Source organism: Uloborus diversus, chromosome 2 (assembly GCF_026930045.1).
Source record: "Uloborus diversus isolate 005 chromosome 2, Udiv.v.3.1, whole genome shotgun sequence".
Taxonomy (NCBI): domain Eukaryota; kingdom Metazoa; phylum Arthropoda; class Arachnida; order Araneae; family Uloboridae; genus Uloborus; species Uloborus diversus.
This window is the reverse complement of record NC_072732.1, coordinates 20,725,606-20,741,091: the sequence shown is the minus strand read 5'-3', so window position 1 is coordinate 20,741,091 and position 15,486 is coordinate 20,725,606. Positions and strand designations below refer to the sequence as shown.

The 15,486-nt window shown below is 36.9% G+C and overlaps 1 protein-coding gene across 1 annotated transcript in view; it reads left to right on the top strand.

Moving 5' to 3' along the window:
* LOC129217769 (trichohyalin-like) overlaps window positions 1-15,486 on the top strand; it is a 150,957-nt gene that overhangs the window by 49,888 nt on the left and 85,583 nt on the right. Inside the window, 1 exon segment of the mRNA XM_054852113.1 lies at window positions 13,069-13,312. Coding sequence (XP_054708088.1) covers window positions 13,069-13,312 — 244 coding nt within the window.

Below are 15,486 nucleotides of genomic sequence, written 5' to 3'. Positions count from 1 at the left end.
CGCACCGGATCCGTAACAATATGCTCTACTAAGTGCTTTATTCCTGGCCGATTTGGCGCTTTTTATTGACACCAAAGCAGTGTTGCCAGATGGTCAAACCCAGATTTCCCCAATTCCCTTCCAACTTTTCGCCAAAAAGCGATGATTTCTATCAAAATTCCCCAAATGCAAAAATTATTTTTCCACGAATATTTTCATAAAATGAATCGACTTCCCCTGACATTTTTGTCTGTTGAAAATTTTTTTTTCCCCCAAATAACCAAATTTTCTTATAAAATTCCCCAACTTTTTTTTTCTTCTCATTTTCGCTTTTTTTTTTTTTTTTTTTTGTCTTCTTGATCTTTATCTTTTTTTAAACCTTTACTAGTACTACAGCTGAAAGTCTCTCTGTCTGGATCTCTCTCTCTCTGTCAGGATCTCTGTGACACGCATAGCACCTAGACCGTTCGACCGATTTTCATTAAATTTAGCAAAGAATTACTTTGTAGCATGGGGGTGTGCACCTTTAAGCGATTTTTCGAAAATTAGATTTTGTTCTTTTTCTATTCCAATTTTAAGAACATTTTCCCGAGCAAAATTATCATAAGATGGACGACTAAATTACCAAGTTATCATAATGTGGAACCGTAACGTGGGCAAGCCAATTGGCGAGAAATTCATCATTCATTATTTGTAAATATACAGGGGAACCAAAATACCTTTTAATTTTCTACTACGGGCAAAGCCGTGCGGGTGCCACTAGTCATAAATACAAGCGCCTGACCGAGAGATAAGAAATAGCCAAATATATTTTTTCTACTCGCATTTACTACTCTGCTTCTGTATGTACATTTAAATTATGATTTTTGTATATATTTATCCAAGAACATTCTTCATCACTTTTTTTTTTTTTGCCTGTTTCACGTATCAACTAGTTACTCACGCAGAACTATTAATGCGAATTCCGTAGCATAATATTCCACATAATGCGAAATGCGAATTCCATCAAGTTGAGCAAAGCTAAACCAACGCTGTTTGATACCAACAATTTAACTACAGGATGTCAAGACTCGAATTTAAAAACGATTTTTTTCCCCGAAGTTTTTTTTCCCCAGGTTTTCCCCAAGAAAAACATTTTTCCCCAAAGAATTCCCCTCAAAACCAATTTCCCCAGAGAGCACCAGATTTCCCCAAAATGGGGAAATTTCCCCCAATCTGGCAACACTGCACCAAAGCAGTTTCAGAAATTTTTCTTACCCCAAGTCTTAGGTTCGTTCATGGGGAGGGGGTGTCATTCTTCAGCATGCCGCCCCCCTTAAATGGTAGCCTGTAACCGCCGCTTGGCTCATGCAGTAATCAGGCACTGGTATTTCCTATTTGAAAGTGAAAGACAGCCAAGGAAGTTTTTTCTTTTTGTTAAAATAAAGGAAAAAGGCAATTCTTTTGGAAGAAAATAAGGGAAAATTAATGATAAAGAAGGTGCCTAGGTGTCAGGATTTTATTAGGATTGTCTTTCTTTGTTTAGAAACTATAGAGAAATTCTTTTAGAAAGAAGTAATTCTTTCACTATTGCATGAAGTTGTAAATTGTAAATTTACGCTTTTTAAAGTAAACCGAAAATGAGAAGACTTCTTTGATATGGGTATTTAAGCAAAGAGATTTTTTAAATACTGAAAAGCATCATATCTGTGAAATTTGCAATTCGTTGCGTTCAGTGGCGTAGCTAGACCCGACTTTCGGGGGGGGGGGGGTTACTTCTTATATATATATATATATATATATATATATGTATGTATGTATGTATGTATATATGTATGTATGTATATATGTATGTATGTATATATGTATGTATGTATATATGTATGTATGTATATATGTATGTATGTATATATATATGTATGTATATATATATATGTATGTATATATATATATATGTATATATATATATATGTATGTATATATATATATATGTATATATATATATATATGTATATATATATGTATATATATATATATATGTATATATATATGTATATATATATGTATATGTATATATATATATATATATATATATATATATAATATATATATATATATATATATATATATATATATATATACAATATATATATATATAATATATATATATATATATATATATATATATATATATATATATATATATATATATATACAATATATATATATATATATATATATATATATATATATATATATATATATATATATATATATATATATATATATATATATATATATATATATATATATATATAATCGCTTGGAATTTTTTCCTTTTCTTCTTTTTTTTTTCTTTCTCTTCTCTCTTCTTTTTCTCTTTTTTTTTGAGACTAACTTTTCGGGGGGGGGTTGTCCCCAAAAACCCCCCTTAGCTACGCCCCTGGTTGCGTTTAAATTCTGGCACGATCGATAGCACATGGTAAGAACTCTTCACGTTATCTCTCAAAGCAAACATTTTCTTCATATTATAGGGTTGTCATTCGCGTTTTTGTTTTATTAAAGTCAACAGGATCAAGTCAATGAGATAGGCCCTTCTGTCGCCAATGTTCTTTCGGAATATTTTAAAGTTTAGGTGGAAAAGCATTTCTGGTGCTTGTGGCAACGTGCAAAGTAATGGGGGTGAGTAGAAGTTTTTTTTTGATAGGTCGTCGATGTTTCAAATCATAATTAGGTTTTATTTGATAGTAATGGTTAATTAAGTTTTAATACTTTGAGGTTTATAAAAAATCTATAAATATGTAATTTGTACAAAGCAATGCTTAGAAAGGGAACATTTACACATTGCCACAAATTTCTACTAAGCTACGTGATGTCCAATCACTTGCTTTAAAATTTGTTACAATTGATCACCAAGCCTTTAAAGTTATATTTTTTCTATTTACATTTTTTTTAAATTTTCTAAAAAACAATAACTTTACCAAAGTTCATTTGAAAATATTTTTTTCATTTTTCCAATAAGACATTTTTCGTCTATAAATAATTGATACTGAATTATTATAATTTTCTTTAGTCTTAGGAAGTTTATTAGGAATAACTGCATCCATTGTCACATATTGTTTGAAAATAATCTTTTAAAGCATTGAAATGTTCATATTTAATTATTGTTTTTTTCTGATGCATGAATTTTTTTTTTTTTTGGAAGTTTATAACTAACCTATTGAAGAGATGGTCTTGACATTAAGTAGCTCCATTGCTCAAGATGCTTAAGTACGAAATAAATAGTTATAAAAAAAATATATATATAATTTGAATTTTGACATCTTGAATTCAAATTATGTTTTTCGCAATCACGAGTGTGTGTGTATGTAGGCGTGTGTGTTTATGTATGTGTGTGGGGTATGTGTGTTTGGGTGTAGGGGGGTATGTGTATGTGTGTAAGCATGTGTGTTTGTGTCTGCGTGCAGGTATGAGTGTATCAGCAGTTGTGTGTATGAGTGTTTGTGTGTGGAGGGGGAATGTGTATGTGTGTGTAGGCATATGTGTTTGTGTCTGTGTGCAGGCATGAGTGTGTGGGTAGTTGTGTGTTGGCGTGTGTGTATGTATAGGTGTCTGTATGTATGCGTGTGTGTATATGTGTGTAAGTGTGTGTATGTATGTGTATGTATGTGTGTGTAGGTGTATATATGTATATGTGTGTAGGTGCGTGTATGTATGCGTGTAAGTGTAGGACATGGATGCAACCTGGAGACGGCTTTCGCTATAGGAGCAGCATCGTGAGGAGCCGGTCGACAGTGGTGCTGCAGAGGGTGCTGGTGGGAAAATAAAATGATAGGACATCAAAACAGTCAAATGAAAGCAATAAGCAATCGTGATTGCTCAATAATAATAATGTCCCATTATATGTGGCTATTCTCTTAAACACAAGAAATATTTAAAGCAGATCAGAATTTAAAACTGAGCAATGTTTACGCCTCCCAGAATAGAATTAAAGATGCGCTGATCGAGCATTAAACCCACAGAAACAGACTGCAACTTTTGCATTCAATAGGTACTGATTTAAACACTCATCCTCAACCTGCGGTCTATAGGCCGCATACGGACCGCCGAACTGTCGTTATCTGACGGTAAAGGCAATTAAAACGAGTTGATGTCTGCATCACATGACTTCTTTTTGCGCCAATTTAATGATAATTGTGCCTTGGAGTAGGCAAATAAACTTTAAATATTTTTACTCGAAGTTTGTTGCGAACTGAAGCAAAAAAACCTTTTATACAGATTAATTTTTCCAATATTGGACATTTTAATGTGATTCAATGGTTAACTCTCTAACTATCGCCAATAAAATATCGCCAATGTGGCCAAAATGAAACGATTAAAAAAACCCTGCCAAATTTGTCGCCAAGTTGGCGACAAAACTTGGCGACCAAAAGCTTGGCGATATATTGCCAAGCGTTTGCCAAATTATAACACCACTTGAGTTTGCATTGAAATTAACAATCATTTCCCACCAAAAAGGTGTAAAACAGGGGCGTAGCTAAGGGGGGGGGTTGGGGGACAACCCCCCCCCCCCGAAAAGTTAGTCTCAAAAAAAAAGAAAAAAAAAAAGGGAAAAAATTCCAAGCGATTATACATACATATATATATGTATATATATGTATGTATATGTATGTATATATATGTATGTATATATATATATATATATATTTGTATATATATATATATATATATATATATATATATATATATATATAAGAAGTAACCCCCCCCCCCCGAAAGTCGGGTCTAGCTGCGCCACTGGTGTAAAAGACCCCCTTTGGAACATCCTAATGCACTATTCAATATTTCATTCGGAGGCGAGCAAAATGGAAATTAAGGCCAACTTTAGAGTGAAAATGTTTTTGCGAATACAATACTTCCTTTACTTCATAAAAGGAAGTAAAAACTTGGCAAATCGCAACATAAACTTAGTTTAAAGAAAGAACAGGCGTGTTTTAACATTACCTAAGAAACGATTTTGTTCATAATACATTGCTTTTTCACTAATTTTTATGGTCATGTCTGTGTGAAATAGTTGTCACGTGCATATGACTAGAGTGAAAACAGGATCGTACAGGAGTAAAACTGGATCGTACGAATCAAATTATGTTAACACATAAAGTTTCTTTGTTAATTCGCTATTATCTCAACTTTATTAGACCACGAAAAATAAAAAGTTATCGAAAAGTTAATGTAAAGAGAAGAAATAGTAATCTTAGTACTAATGACTCTGGTATTTATAGATGTAAAGATTTATTGTTTCACTTTGAAAAAAATGCTTCGTGTTTGTAAAACTTTGAAAACTAAGCAATCGATTTATCCTGTGATTCCCAAACTGTTACGTGGCTCCTTTGGGAAATGTGAAATCTTTACTAGAACATTGCGAAATTTTGCACCCAAATAATTAAACTTATAAACTAATAAACTTTTGCGATATTTTACGGTGTCTTTGTAGAAAAGTAAGGGTTATGCAATGCGGGTACATGAGAATTTCCTCTCTCTCTTTTTTTTGAGCAATCACGATTGCTTATTGTTCTCATTTGACCGTTTTTGGTGTCCGTGCCTTTTTCAACTTGGACCAGAAGCCTTTGCAGCACCACCGCCCACCGTCCTCTGCTGGCTGCTCCGGTTTTGAGCTACCCGCTTCTCCTGGTCGGAGGCGTCCATGTCCTACACACACGCACGTTCACACACATACCCTCACACACGTATACGTGCATACACACAGGTCTACGCACACACACAACTATGCACACCTAACCGCCCAGGAGGAGAGGCAGGCTTGGGGGGGGGGGGCAGGAGCCGTTTCTAGAAACAATAACTCCAATGAGTAGGGTCCTGTCTCAGTTCGTGATTGCGAAAAGCATAATTTGAATTCAAAATTTCAGAATTCAAATTTTTTTTTTTTTTTTGTTACTTTTAATCAAATATTTTCTTTAACTGTGTGAAGACCGTTTAAAGCATTTCTAATGTTCCAGCAGCGACCAAAAGTTGTGTTTTAAGAGGATATACCTCAATTTTAACTTTGCAGTGATCCATAAATCAGGGGAAAAATGGTCACACTTTTTCATTTTCGAAATCGTGACTTGGGTCCAGTCTAAGCCCCGAAAATTTTATGGGGATGAGAAATTCGCAATTGTAGCACCGATACCAAACAGATGAGGATTTTTGCCTCTTTTTGAGCCAAGGTAGAAGATACTATCTCAATACGCGCGAGCTTGGTGGATTTTTTTGAGCAATCACGATTGCTTATTGCTTTCATTTGACTGTTTTTGGTGTCCTATCATTTTATTTTCCCACCGCCACCCTCTGCAGCATCACCGTGGACCGGCTGGCTCCTCACGATGCTGCTCCTATAGCGAAAGCCGTCTCCAGGTTGCATCCATGTCCTACACACACGCGCATACATACAAAACTACACACGCACACATACACACACATACACCTACACACAAACACATACACCTATACACTCATATACCTAAACACACGTACACTTACACACACAAACACATACACACATACACACAACTACCCACACATTCCTGCCTGCACACAGACACAAACACATATGCCTACATACACATACGCATACATACACACACATACGCACAACTACCCACACATTCCTGCCTGCACACAAACACAAACACATATGCCTACACATACATACACATACCCCCCACACACATTCATACACACAACTACCCACACACTTATGCCAGCACACAGACACAAACACACATACACATAACCCGTACACACAAACACCCCCCCCCCACACACACAAACACACATGCCTACATACACACACTCGTGATTGCGAAAAACATAATTTGAATTCAAGATGTCAAAATTCAAATTTTTTTTTTTTTTTTTCAAAATGCTGCATTGTGCGCCGTTGGAAAATTTCAAATTCAAAAAATGCCTTGATGCAAAACTGTTTGAGAACCACTGAATTAATCTGTAAACATTCGGGAGGTGAGAGCAAGCAAAGAGACTGGGAAAAGTTCGATGCTGACAGATAGATCGGGGTTGTTTCAGCTCATGAGCATTTCTGATGTGCGAGCACTGCGTTTATTTCGGTTATTTTTAGTGGCAACGAGAAACATCCTTGGACTTTCGCCAAGAGACATTGTTGTGACTCTGGGTTCTCTATTGTGTGGAAGGACATTGCTACCGTCAGCCTGTCCCGCTTCTAAGTGAGATGGAAAGGGGGTTGGGATCATCTCTTTGATCCATTCGCAGACGAGGGAAGATTTTATCATATATTTGGAATACCGAAGGAAATGTTTGTGAAAAGCCGAATCGAAGTGTCGGTTAAGATGGGAAATTTTGAGCTGAAGGAGCACTGTTAAAAATTCAGGAAGATTTTCGGGTAATTTTTACTGTAAAATGGCGGACTTAACGCATCGCTGATTTCTACGGTAACTTCTACCGGAGAAATAAGCGATCCCAGCGCCAATTGGTTGATGTGGGCTACCGAGGAAACCGTAAAATTTTACAGTAACATTTGATTTTTACGGTAATAGTTACTGGCAACATGGATGCCAGTAACAATTACCGTAAATTTTCCGGAAAATTTTTAACATTCAGGTGAAGATTTTGAGTAAGATTTAGGGTGCTCAGATACCTTTGTTCAAAAATTTTGTTCTCCTTTTCTGAAGAAATAGAACTTCTCAAGATTACATTTATAAGCCCAAACAAAAAAAACTTATGAAACATGAAAGTCAAACATCTTTGGATGAAATATTATAGAGCAACTTTGCGTCGTTCAAAATCTTTTTATACATCTCACCAAGCATTAAAAAATGTTAAGCAATAAGTTACCGCCCTGAAGGCAGAACTGCATGCAATATACCGACAGCCTGTTTATTCCGCCAGTGAATGCAGTGTCATCCTTGCTATGGACAACAAGGACGAAACTGCAGTCTCTGAATACCAAACTGCAATGTACCAAGGATATCGGTATATTTTGCATTTATTAAAAAATTGCGATCTAATAAAATAAACAATTAAAATCCCATTAAAAAAGCTTTTTTAGAGATATTAACATATTTTTGCAGTTTTGCTTAGAGCGCTGAGAAAAAATGTTTCTGTAAATCATGGCGATCTCAATCTGAATTCGGAGACATTAATGTAATGTTCCATTTGATGGATCAAAATGGAAACTTTTAACATTATTGTTCTGAAATTTTACGAAACATTCAGGAAAAAATCAGAATAAGAACTCAATTTTAGGGCAAAATCAGGATGTTTGTAGAATCAGGACATCTGCGTATCCAGTAACATTGTAAATAATTCCCGAAAACACTAACATGGGTACCAAAAGTCTGAAAAATTCAACATACGCGGACAGAGTTAGGACAGAACAGGATCATATCAAAAGGCAATGTTGTTGCTCCTGTTTCCCAACCAAAATTGAAGTTTTCATATTCAATCATTATTTACGCCATATAAAGTGCTATGAAAATATTAAATTACGTATTTAATAATTGCCATTTAGGAAGTGTGTAAACTATTATAGTTCCTTCTATGGAACTTACGCTCTATGGTCATGTAAATGGTATAATTGATCATTCACACATTATAATATTAAACTTCAATTACTACATTAACTATATACATAATGCTATGTACAAGACAGAGTGTGTCGCCAAAGCGCACATCTTCCAAGTCCGTTTCGATCTGCTCTGTCCTGAGAGAATGTTTTACCCAGTGACGTGAGTGGCTCTGACGTCACTACGATAGCGGAGTTCGATAAGTTCGATACACCACATAAACAAATAATGGGAAAATTTTTAAGTTTTTTTCTTACCGAAAATGCGAGATTCTTCTATTAAAAAGCCTGGAATTTTGGCTTTCATTATTTAAATAAACCTGGAAATTCGGAGAAGCTTCGGAAAAGTTCCAACTACGAAGCTTGAGCAACTCCCTGTTGTGTTTGGCGAATCTTAATTTAATATTTTTGAACATTTTATGTATAAGGAACCCCAAATTAATTTACATTCCTAAAAGAACCACTGAAAATATTCATTGAAGAGTTATAAAACTGGGTAAAGTGATGGTGGTTACTTTTTCAAAAGCAAAAAAAAAAAAAAAGCTAATTCCAAAAAGAATTGATACAGTGACCTCTTAAACTTACATTATCGCGTGTGCTAATGTAAAAAAATGACCGCATCAGATAGAACGTTCAACCTTTGCATTTTTTAGATCTAACGTTACATCAAGGACATGGTCTAATAAGATTCCATTAGATTTCTATTTTCTTTTAATTACAGCATAGCAAGCCACGGGAGTAGTGCTTCGGTGGATGAACTGCAGTCAAGCATGACTATACGCACAAACTAAGTTACAATTTCGGACAGTAATAGATAACTTTTGTAATTACGCTCACTGGCCAATAAATTAGAAACTTTTGAGACAAACTTCGTGATTTACTCACACTGTGAAAGGGTCTGGAGGGAGTATCATGATATGGAGCATGTTCTGCTGGCATGGAAGTGGTGCCCTGGTGATCCTCGAGGGCAACAAAACAGTTATGCGATACCTAGATATACTGGCAGATAGAGTGCACCCTGCAATGTTGCATTTTTATCCTGATGGCGATGGACACTTCATGGACGATAATGCAACTATGCATTGCTCCAGAAGAGTTGAAAATTGATTCGCTGAGCAGTCTGACTTCCACACCTTCCCTGGTCATAACCCGGATCTCAACCCCGTAGAAAATGTGTGGGATATTGTCTAAAAAGCTGCACAGCCAATGCATGGTAAGACTCGTGCTCACATAGAATCAGAGCAGTTATCCGTGCAAAAGGTGGTTCAGTAAGTATTGATCTTGGGTTTCTAATTAATTGGTCAGTGATTTTATGAAACATTTTATGTCCTGAATGAACGGATGAAGTGTAGTTTTTCTTTTTTTTTTTGGGGGGGGAGGGGGAATGGAAGGGGGAAGGTCATTATGATGGACCGAACGAACGGCCCAAAAATGGCAACCGAAGTCTTCACGGATTGCTCTTCTTCCCCTCGCCCCCAACACCCTGAAGGGGAAGGAAGAATACGATGCAATTTGCGTACAAAACCACCTCTGACAATTAACAACACGGAGTAGTCTCAAATTCGAGACATAATCCGTGGAGCATTGGCTACCTGATTTTCGATCTTAAAAGCCTTAGTTTCGATATTAGCTCAAGATCCATCGTAGCTGGTTAGGACGGGATTTAACACTAATGCAACCCACATCATGAGGAGGACTCCTCCATTTTTTTTTTAATAAACGTACGCTCTCCGATGGCAGAGCGAGGAATTTGAATGTTTACCCTTCGGAATCCTTAATTTTAAGCCATATTGCCAATACTAATATGGTAAAATGTACATGTAAGGACAATGATGTTCATCACACTGGAGAAAACTCACGTTCGTTGTTACCAAGCCCCTCCCCCAACGGGGGAAGGGGGGCTGTGTTAGGTCATAACGATTCTGTCTGTGTTAGTGACGCTTTATTCGAACGATTGGATATATCAGAAGCTATACATATTTGAAAGGATCTGGCTCCGAAGGATTGATTTAGGAAGGTGAATTCGGTGACTGTTCGTACGGATAGGATGAGCCTGTTATTCTATCCACTGGCATCCAACCTGTGGCCCGCGGACCACATCCAGCCCCAGAAGCTAACCCGAGTGGTCCGATGTTTTCTTTAAATGCTGCAAATCGCAAAGCACGATTAATGACAATGTTACAAATTTGGAGCCAAATATTCAAAAATTGCTTTCTGAAAAACAAATGCAATTAATAAAAGAAACATCAAGTAATGATAATAATGAAATTGTTAGGATTTAATTTTCTTTCCTTTTTTTATGTTTCCCTATGTTGTTCAGAGAAATTTTAAATATTTTAAAATTTTATATGTGTTCTGGCCCGCTTGAATGATTTTAATACGAGATGCGGCCTCCCGGTAGAAAAAGGTTGGGAACCACTGTTCTGTACAATTAAAACCTGAGCGTGTCTATCGCCTGAAACCTCATATCCTAGAGAACCGCTGGGAGTTGAGAGTCTTACGACTTTAATTAGCAAATATATTAAATAAAACATTAGTTAATTCTTTCGTCAACTTAAGAGTTTTTGGCTACGAACAGGGGTTGGCAAACGAAGCGAGAATAAGGCGGAGCCGCTAGTAAAGTATTAAAATGCTTTAATTTTTTGAATAGGAGTTCGCGTACTTCAGGAGATGAAACCATGTAAATTATTTTTGTCTCTAATCTAAAGTTTAAAAATTTAATCCATTGATCTTAAAAAGATTACTAATGGATAGAAGCTAATAGGAAATTGTCATATTTGAAAAGAAAACTCAATGGATGAACTGAACTGTATTTATCACAGAGAAAGCACAAGCTTAAATCTGATGCAGTAGAAGTCCACTGTAACGACGCGTTTACTGCAACAGTAATGAACGTTATCCCTACAGATTGTTTGATAAGGAACCCGGATTTGATAGCCATGATTTTCAACAAAAATGTTTTTTTTTTGGTAGTGTTTTAACAAGAAAGCCAATTCATCTCGCTCCTATTCACAGATAGGCTTTCACATTCTGCAATGACTTAAACCGTAGCAGACACTCTAAAAGAACTCTCCATCATTGACTGTTTTTTTCACCATAATTCATGCTCATTAAAACGAATATAGAATTTCATCATCATCATCAGTTCCAAGGATTGGGCAATATGCTTCTTCTGGCTTCATTGATCCATCCACCTGTTTTTGGGTCTGCCACGGTCTCTTCTGCCATTAGGAGCATAACTAAGGGCAGCCTTAGAGAGTCTAATACTCGGCATGCTCGACTTTTCCACTTGGTGCGGTATTCCTTCACTCTATCACACATAAGGTAAATACAGTGAAGCACCGTTTATACGTTTCTCTTTTATACGTTTTTATCAATTATACATTTTTTAAATTGGTCTCTGCAGAGTCTTATACACATTATTCTATACCTATTATACGTTTCTTTCATTTGTACGCTTTTTTCATACAGTCCTTCCAAAAGCGTATAAACGGTGCTTCACTGTATTCCTAATTCTTCTCTAAAATCTTCGTTGCGTATTTTTTCAGCAGTTGTGCATCCCTTTATTGATCGGAGGTATCACATTTCTGATGCTCGAATTCTGTTTAAGTCTTGGTTCTTTAGGATCCAGGTCTCTGGCCTATATAGCATAGAATGTGTTTATTTTATTCCAAGACTTCATAGGCTTTTATTCTCTTCGATAAAAGATATTAGCATTGTTTAACAAAGTGAAATGAATGGCAACAACAGGGAATTCAAAGATCAGGAGTCCCCATGGACTAATAATAAGAATAGACCGAGCTTTCCCAGACTTGCTGATGAAAAAATTGGTTCATGGATACATCATGTGACTGGTGGAAGGCTCGGCAAAAACTTTGGCGGCATGGTTGCTAGATGGCAACATTATCTATAGTTTGGCACTCGACATGTATTTTAAGACGTAATGTGTTTCCATTACAATTTTTTTCCAGGTGCAGAGATTGAACTGTTTTTCTTTTAGTTATGCATTATTTTGACCTTAGTAATTAGTTTTTGATCACCGTTTTCAGTAACTTTTATTTCATTCGGAACTGCTATGTCAGCGTTGGCGTGAACGTAATGGCGTAAACGTTTTGCGTTAACGCAAAAATGTACTAATCGGAATCTTGAATTGAAATTGTAGGTAAAAATCTTACCGCTTGCCGATTCTTTTGGGCGCTTGCCTCTTTAATTGCTTAGAGAGTTATTGAAATTGAATAAAGAAAATGCACAGTACTATCTAAACGAAAAACTCGCTATATTAACAAAATATTTACAACTTAGAATAACAAAAAATCGGACTCCATAAAAGATCATTCTTCCGTGTTCCATCAATTCTATTTATTTTATTTCTCGCTCGCGTTGTTGCTAGGATATCCACCAGTCGCATGGTTTGGTTTATGAGCAGCAAAAGGGTTGCCATAGCTCGGTCTATTCTTATTACTAGTCTATGGGAGTCCCTGTAAAGCACTAACCTGTAGTTTCTCCTCCAGAGCCGCCTATCGCCTGTGGTGAAGGAGAGCCTCTTGGGCAAGGACTATGCAGAGACGCTGAGCAGAGAGTTGCACGACACCATGGAACGAGAGAGCGACTTGAGGGAGCAGTTGAAGTTCAGCGAAGAAGAGGCAAGGACAGCCAGGAGGAAGATAGGAAACCTGGAGCAGGAGAACGAGACCCTCATGATGCAGATCAAGAAGCTGACCAGTCTCGTCAGGGGGAGGAAGGCCGGACAGAAAGGTACTGGGCAGGACTTTTGTATAGGTGTGACTTCAAGTTTACGATGGATTCTAAACTACGAGGGATGTTTGATTTCAAGCTCCGTTTGGCTATAAAAAAAAAAAGTTTTTGTGTTTCCGGTGTTTGTGTCTGGGGGGTATGTGTGTTTGTGTGTAGGGGGTATGTGTATGTGTGAGTTGGCACGTGTGTTTGTGTCTGTGTGCTGGCATAAGTGTGTGGGTAGTTGTGTGTATGAATGTGTGTGCGTGGGGGTGGGATATGTGTGTGTAGGCATATGTGTTTGTGTCTGTGTACAGGCATGAATGTGTGGGTAGTTGTGTGTATGTTTTTGTGTGTGTGCATGTGTCTGTATGTGTTCGTGTGTGTATGTGTATGTGTGTGTATGTGTGTGTGTGTATGTGTGTGTGTGTATGTGTGTGCGTGTGTGTGTAGTTGTGTATGTATGCGTGTGTGTGTAGGACATGGATGCAACCTGGAAGCGGCTTTCGCTATAGGAGCACCATCGTGAGGAGCCGGCGACGGTGATGGTGCGGAGGGTGGCGATGGGAAAATAAAATGATAGGACGCCAAAAACAGTCAAATGAAAGTAATAAACAATCGTGATTGCTCAATAAAAAAATAAAAAAACGGCTAAATATACAAAAAAAGATTTTACTATCAAAAGAAAGGCACAATGTATATTATTTCTCCACATAATCACCTTGACGATTTAGGTATTTGTCGTACCGGTGCACCAGCTTTTCTATACCCTTCTTATAGAACGTTGCCGCCAATGATTGAAAGTGATTTTTGACGGTGTCTTTGGACGGACTCTTTAAATTTTCGACACCACTTACGAACAACACTAGCACTCATTAAGTTTTCTCTATATACACGACTTATTCTTCCATGAATTTCCGTTGCCCTGTTACCTTCTGCATGCAAGAAACAAATAACACTTCTCAATTCACATTTGGCGAGAGACTCGATAGAGACAGTCATTTTTTCGTGTCTGTAGCTCAACAGGAAAGGGCAGATTGGACTCGACAGTAACTGAGTGTTTGGACAGGAGTATGTGCAGTATCCTAGTACGCAAACCAGCCACCTGTCGCCCACCTGACTCCCCTACTGTGAAAACGGAGCTTGAAAAAAAAAAAAAAAAAACTACGTAAAATGCTGATTATTTACAACAAGAAATTTTCATTATTAACAGGAAAATACGAAGTTTTCATAACAGCTTCTCGTTGAACTTAGCACTGGTTGGAAACTATCTGGGAGAGATTTCCTCCGTGTGGCTTGTGGTTTTCGAATCGACAATTTACCACAGTTTGGTTTTTATTTGAAGAGTCTTTAGCTGCTCTTTCTTCCGTCTAATCTGGTAGCCAAATCTTATGCCCTATGTTTGCAAGCATGAGAACTAAATTTATCTCACTGGAGATCGGAAAGACATTTTTCTATCTATATTCTAAGCAACCTAAATATTTAAAATAATTTGACAAATGCCGTGGACATGCTCAAATTTGGACATGACATCGCCCTTGCAGTGGCATCTGACCTGAGGGTCCAAGTAGGTTAGAAATTTCTCTAAATGGGACCCCACAGGTGGACGGAAGGTCTACGAAAAAATATGGTGGATCATTAGGCTACATTATGCATGCGCGACTGTTCGCGGTGCGCTGGTTTATAATTTTGTTGCTTTTTTCCTGTTGTTTCGTAGAATGCAACATATTTGAAACAGAATAAATCTAGTACGTTGTGAGCGTTACCAACTTCTATACATTTTACTTGAATCCTCGGTACTTATGTATACCTGCGCCCCGTCCGGGGCAGTAGGAGCCGAAAGATAATCAGCATTAGCCTCCATTAAAGTACTTATGCATGTGATTTTTTTATGAAACCTTTGGATTAATTTTTGAGGCAAAATCGTAAAGCTTGGCGGTAAAAACTATCGATTGCGCAGCCTCCGTTGGAGCAATTAGTGACAAGGCAAAATCAATATTAGTTACCATCAGGGTACATACGCATAACTTTTATGTAAATCATGTCTTTATATTTTGATACATAACACTCATGTTAAACGAGAAAAACAACTGATTCTGTCACCTGCTGGAACAATGTTGCACCCTCGAACTTTGCACACTTTACCCACCTAAAGAACCGGTCTTGTCTGCAAGGTTTGTGAACGATATTTTTAA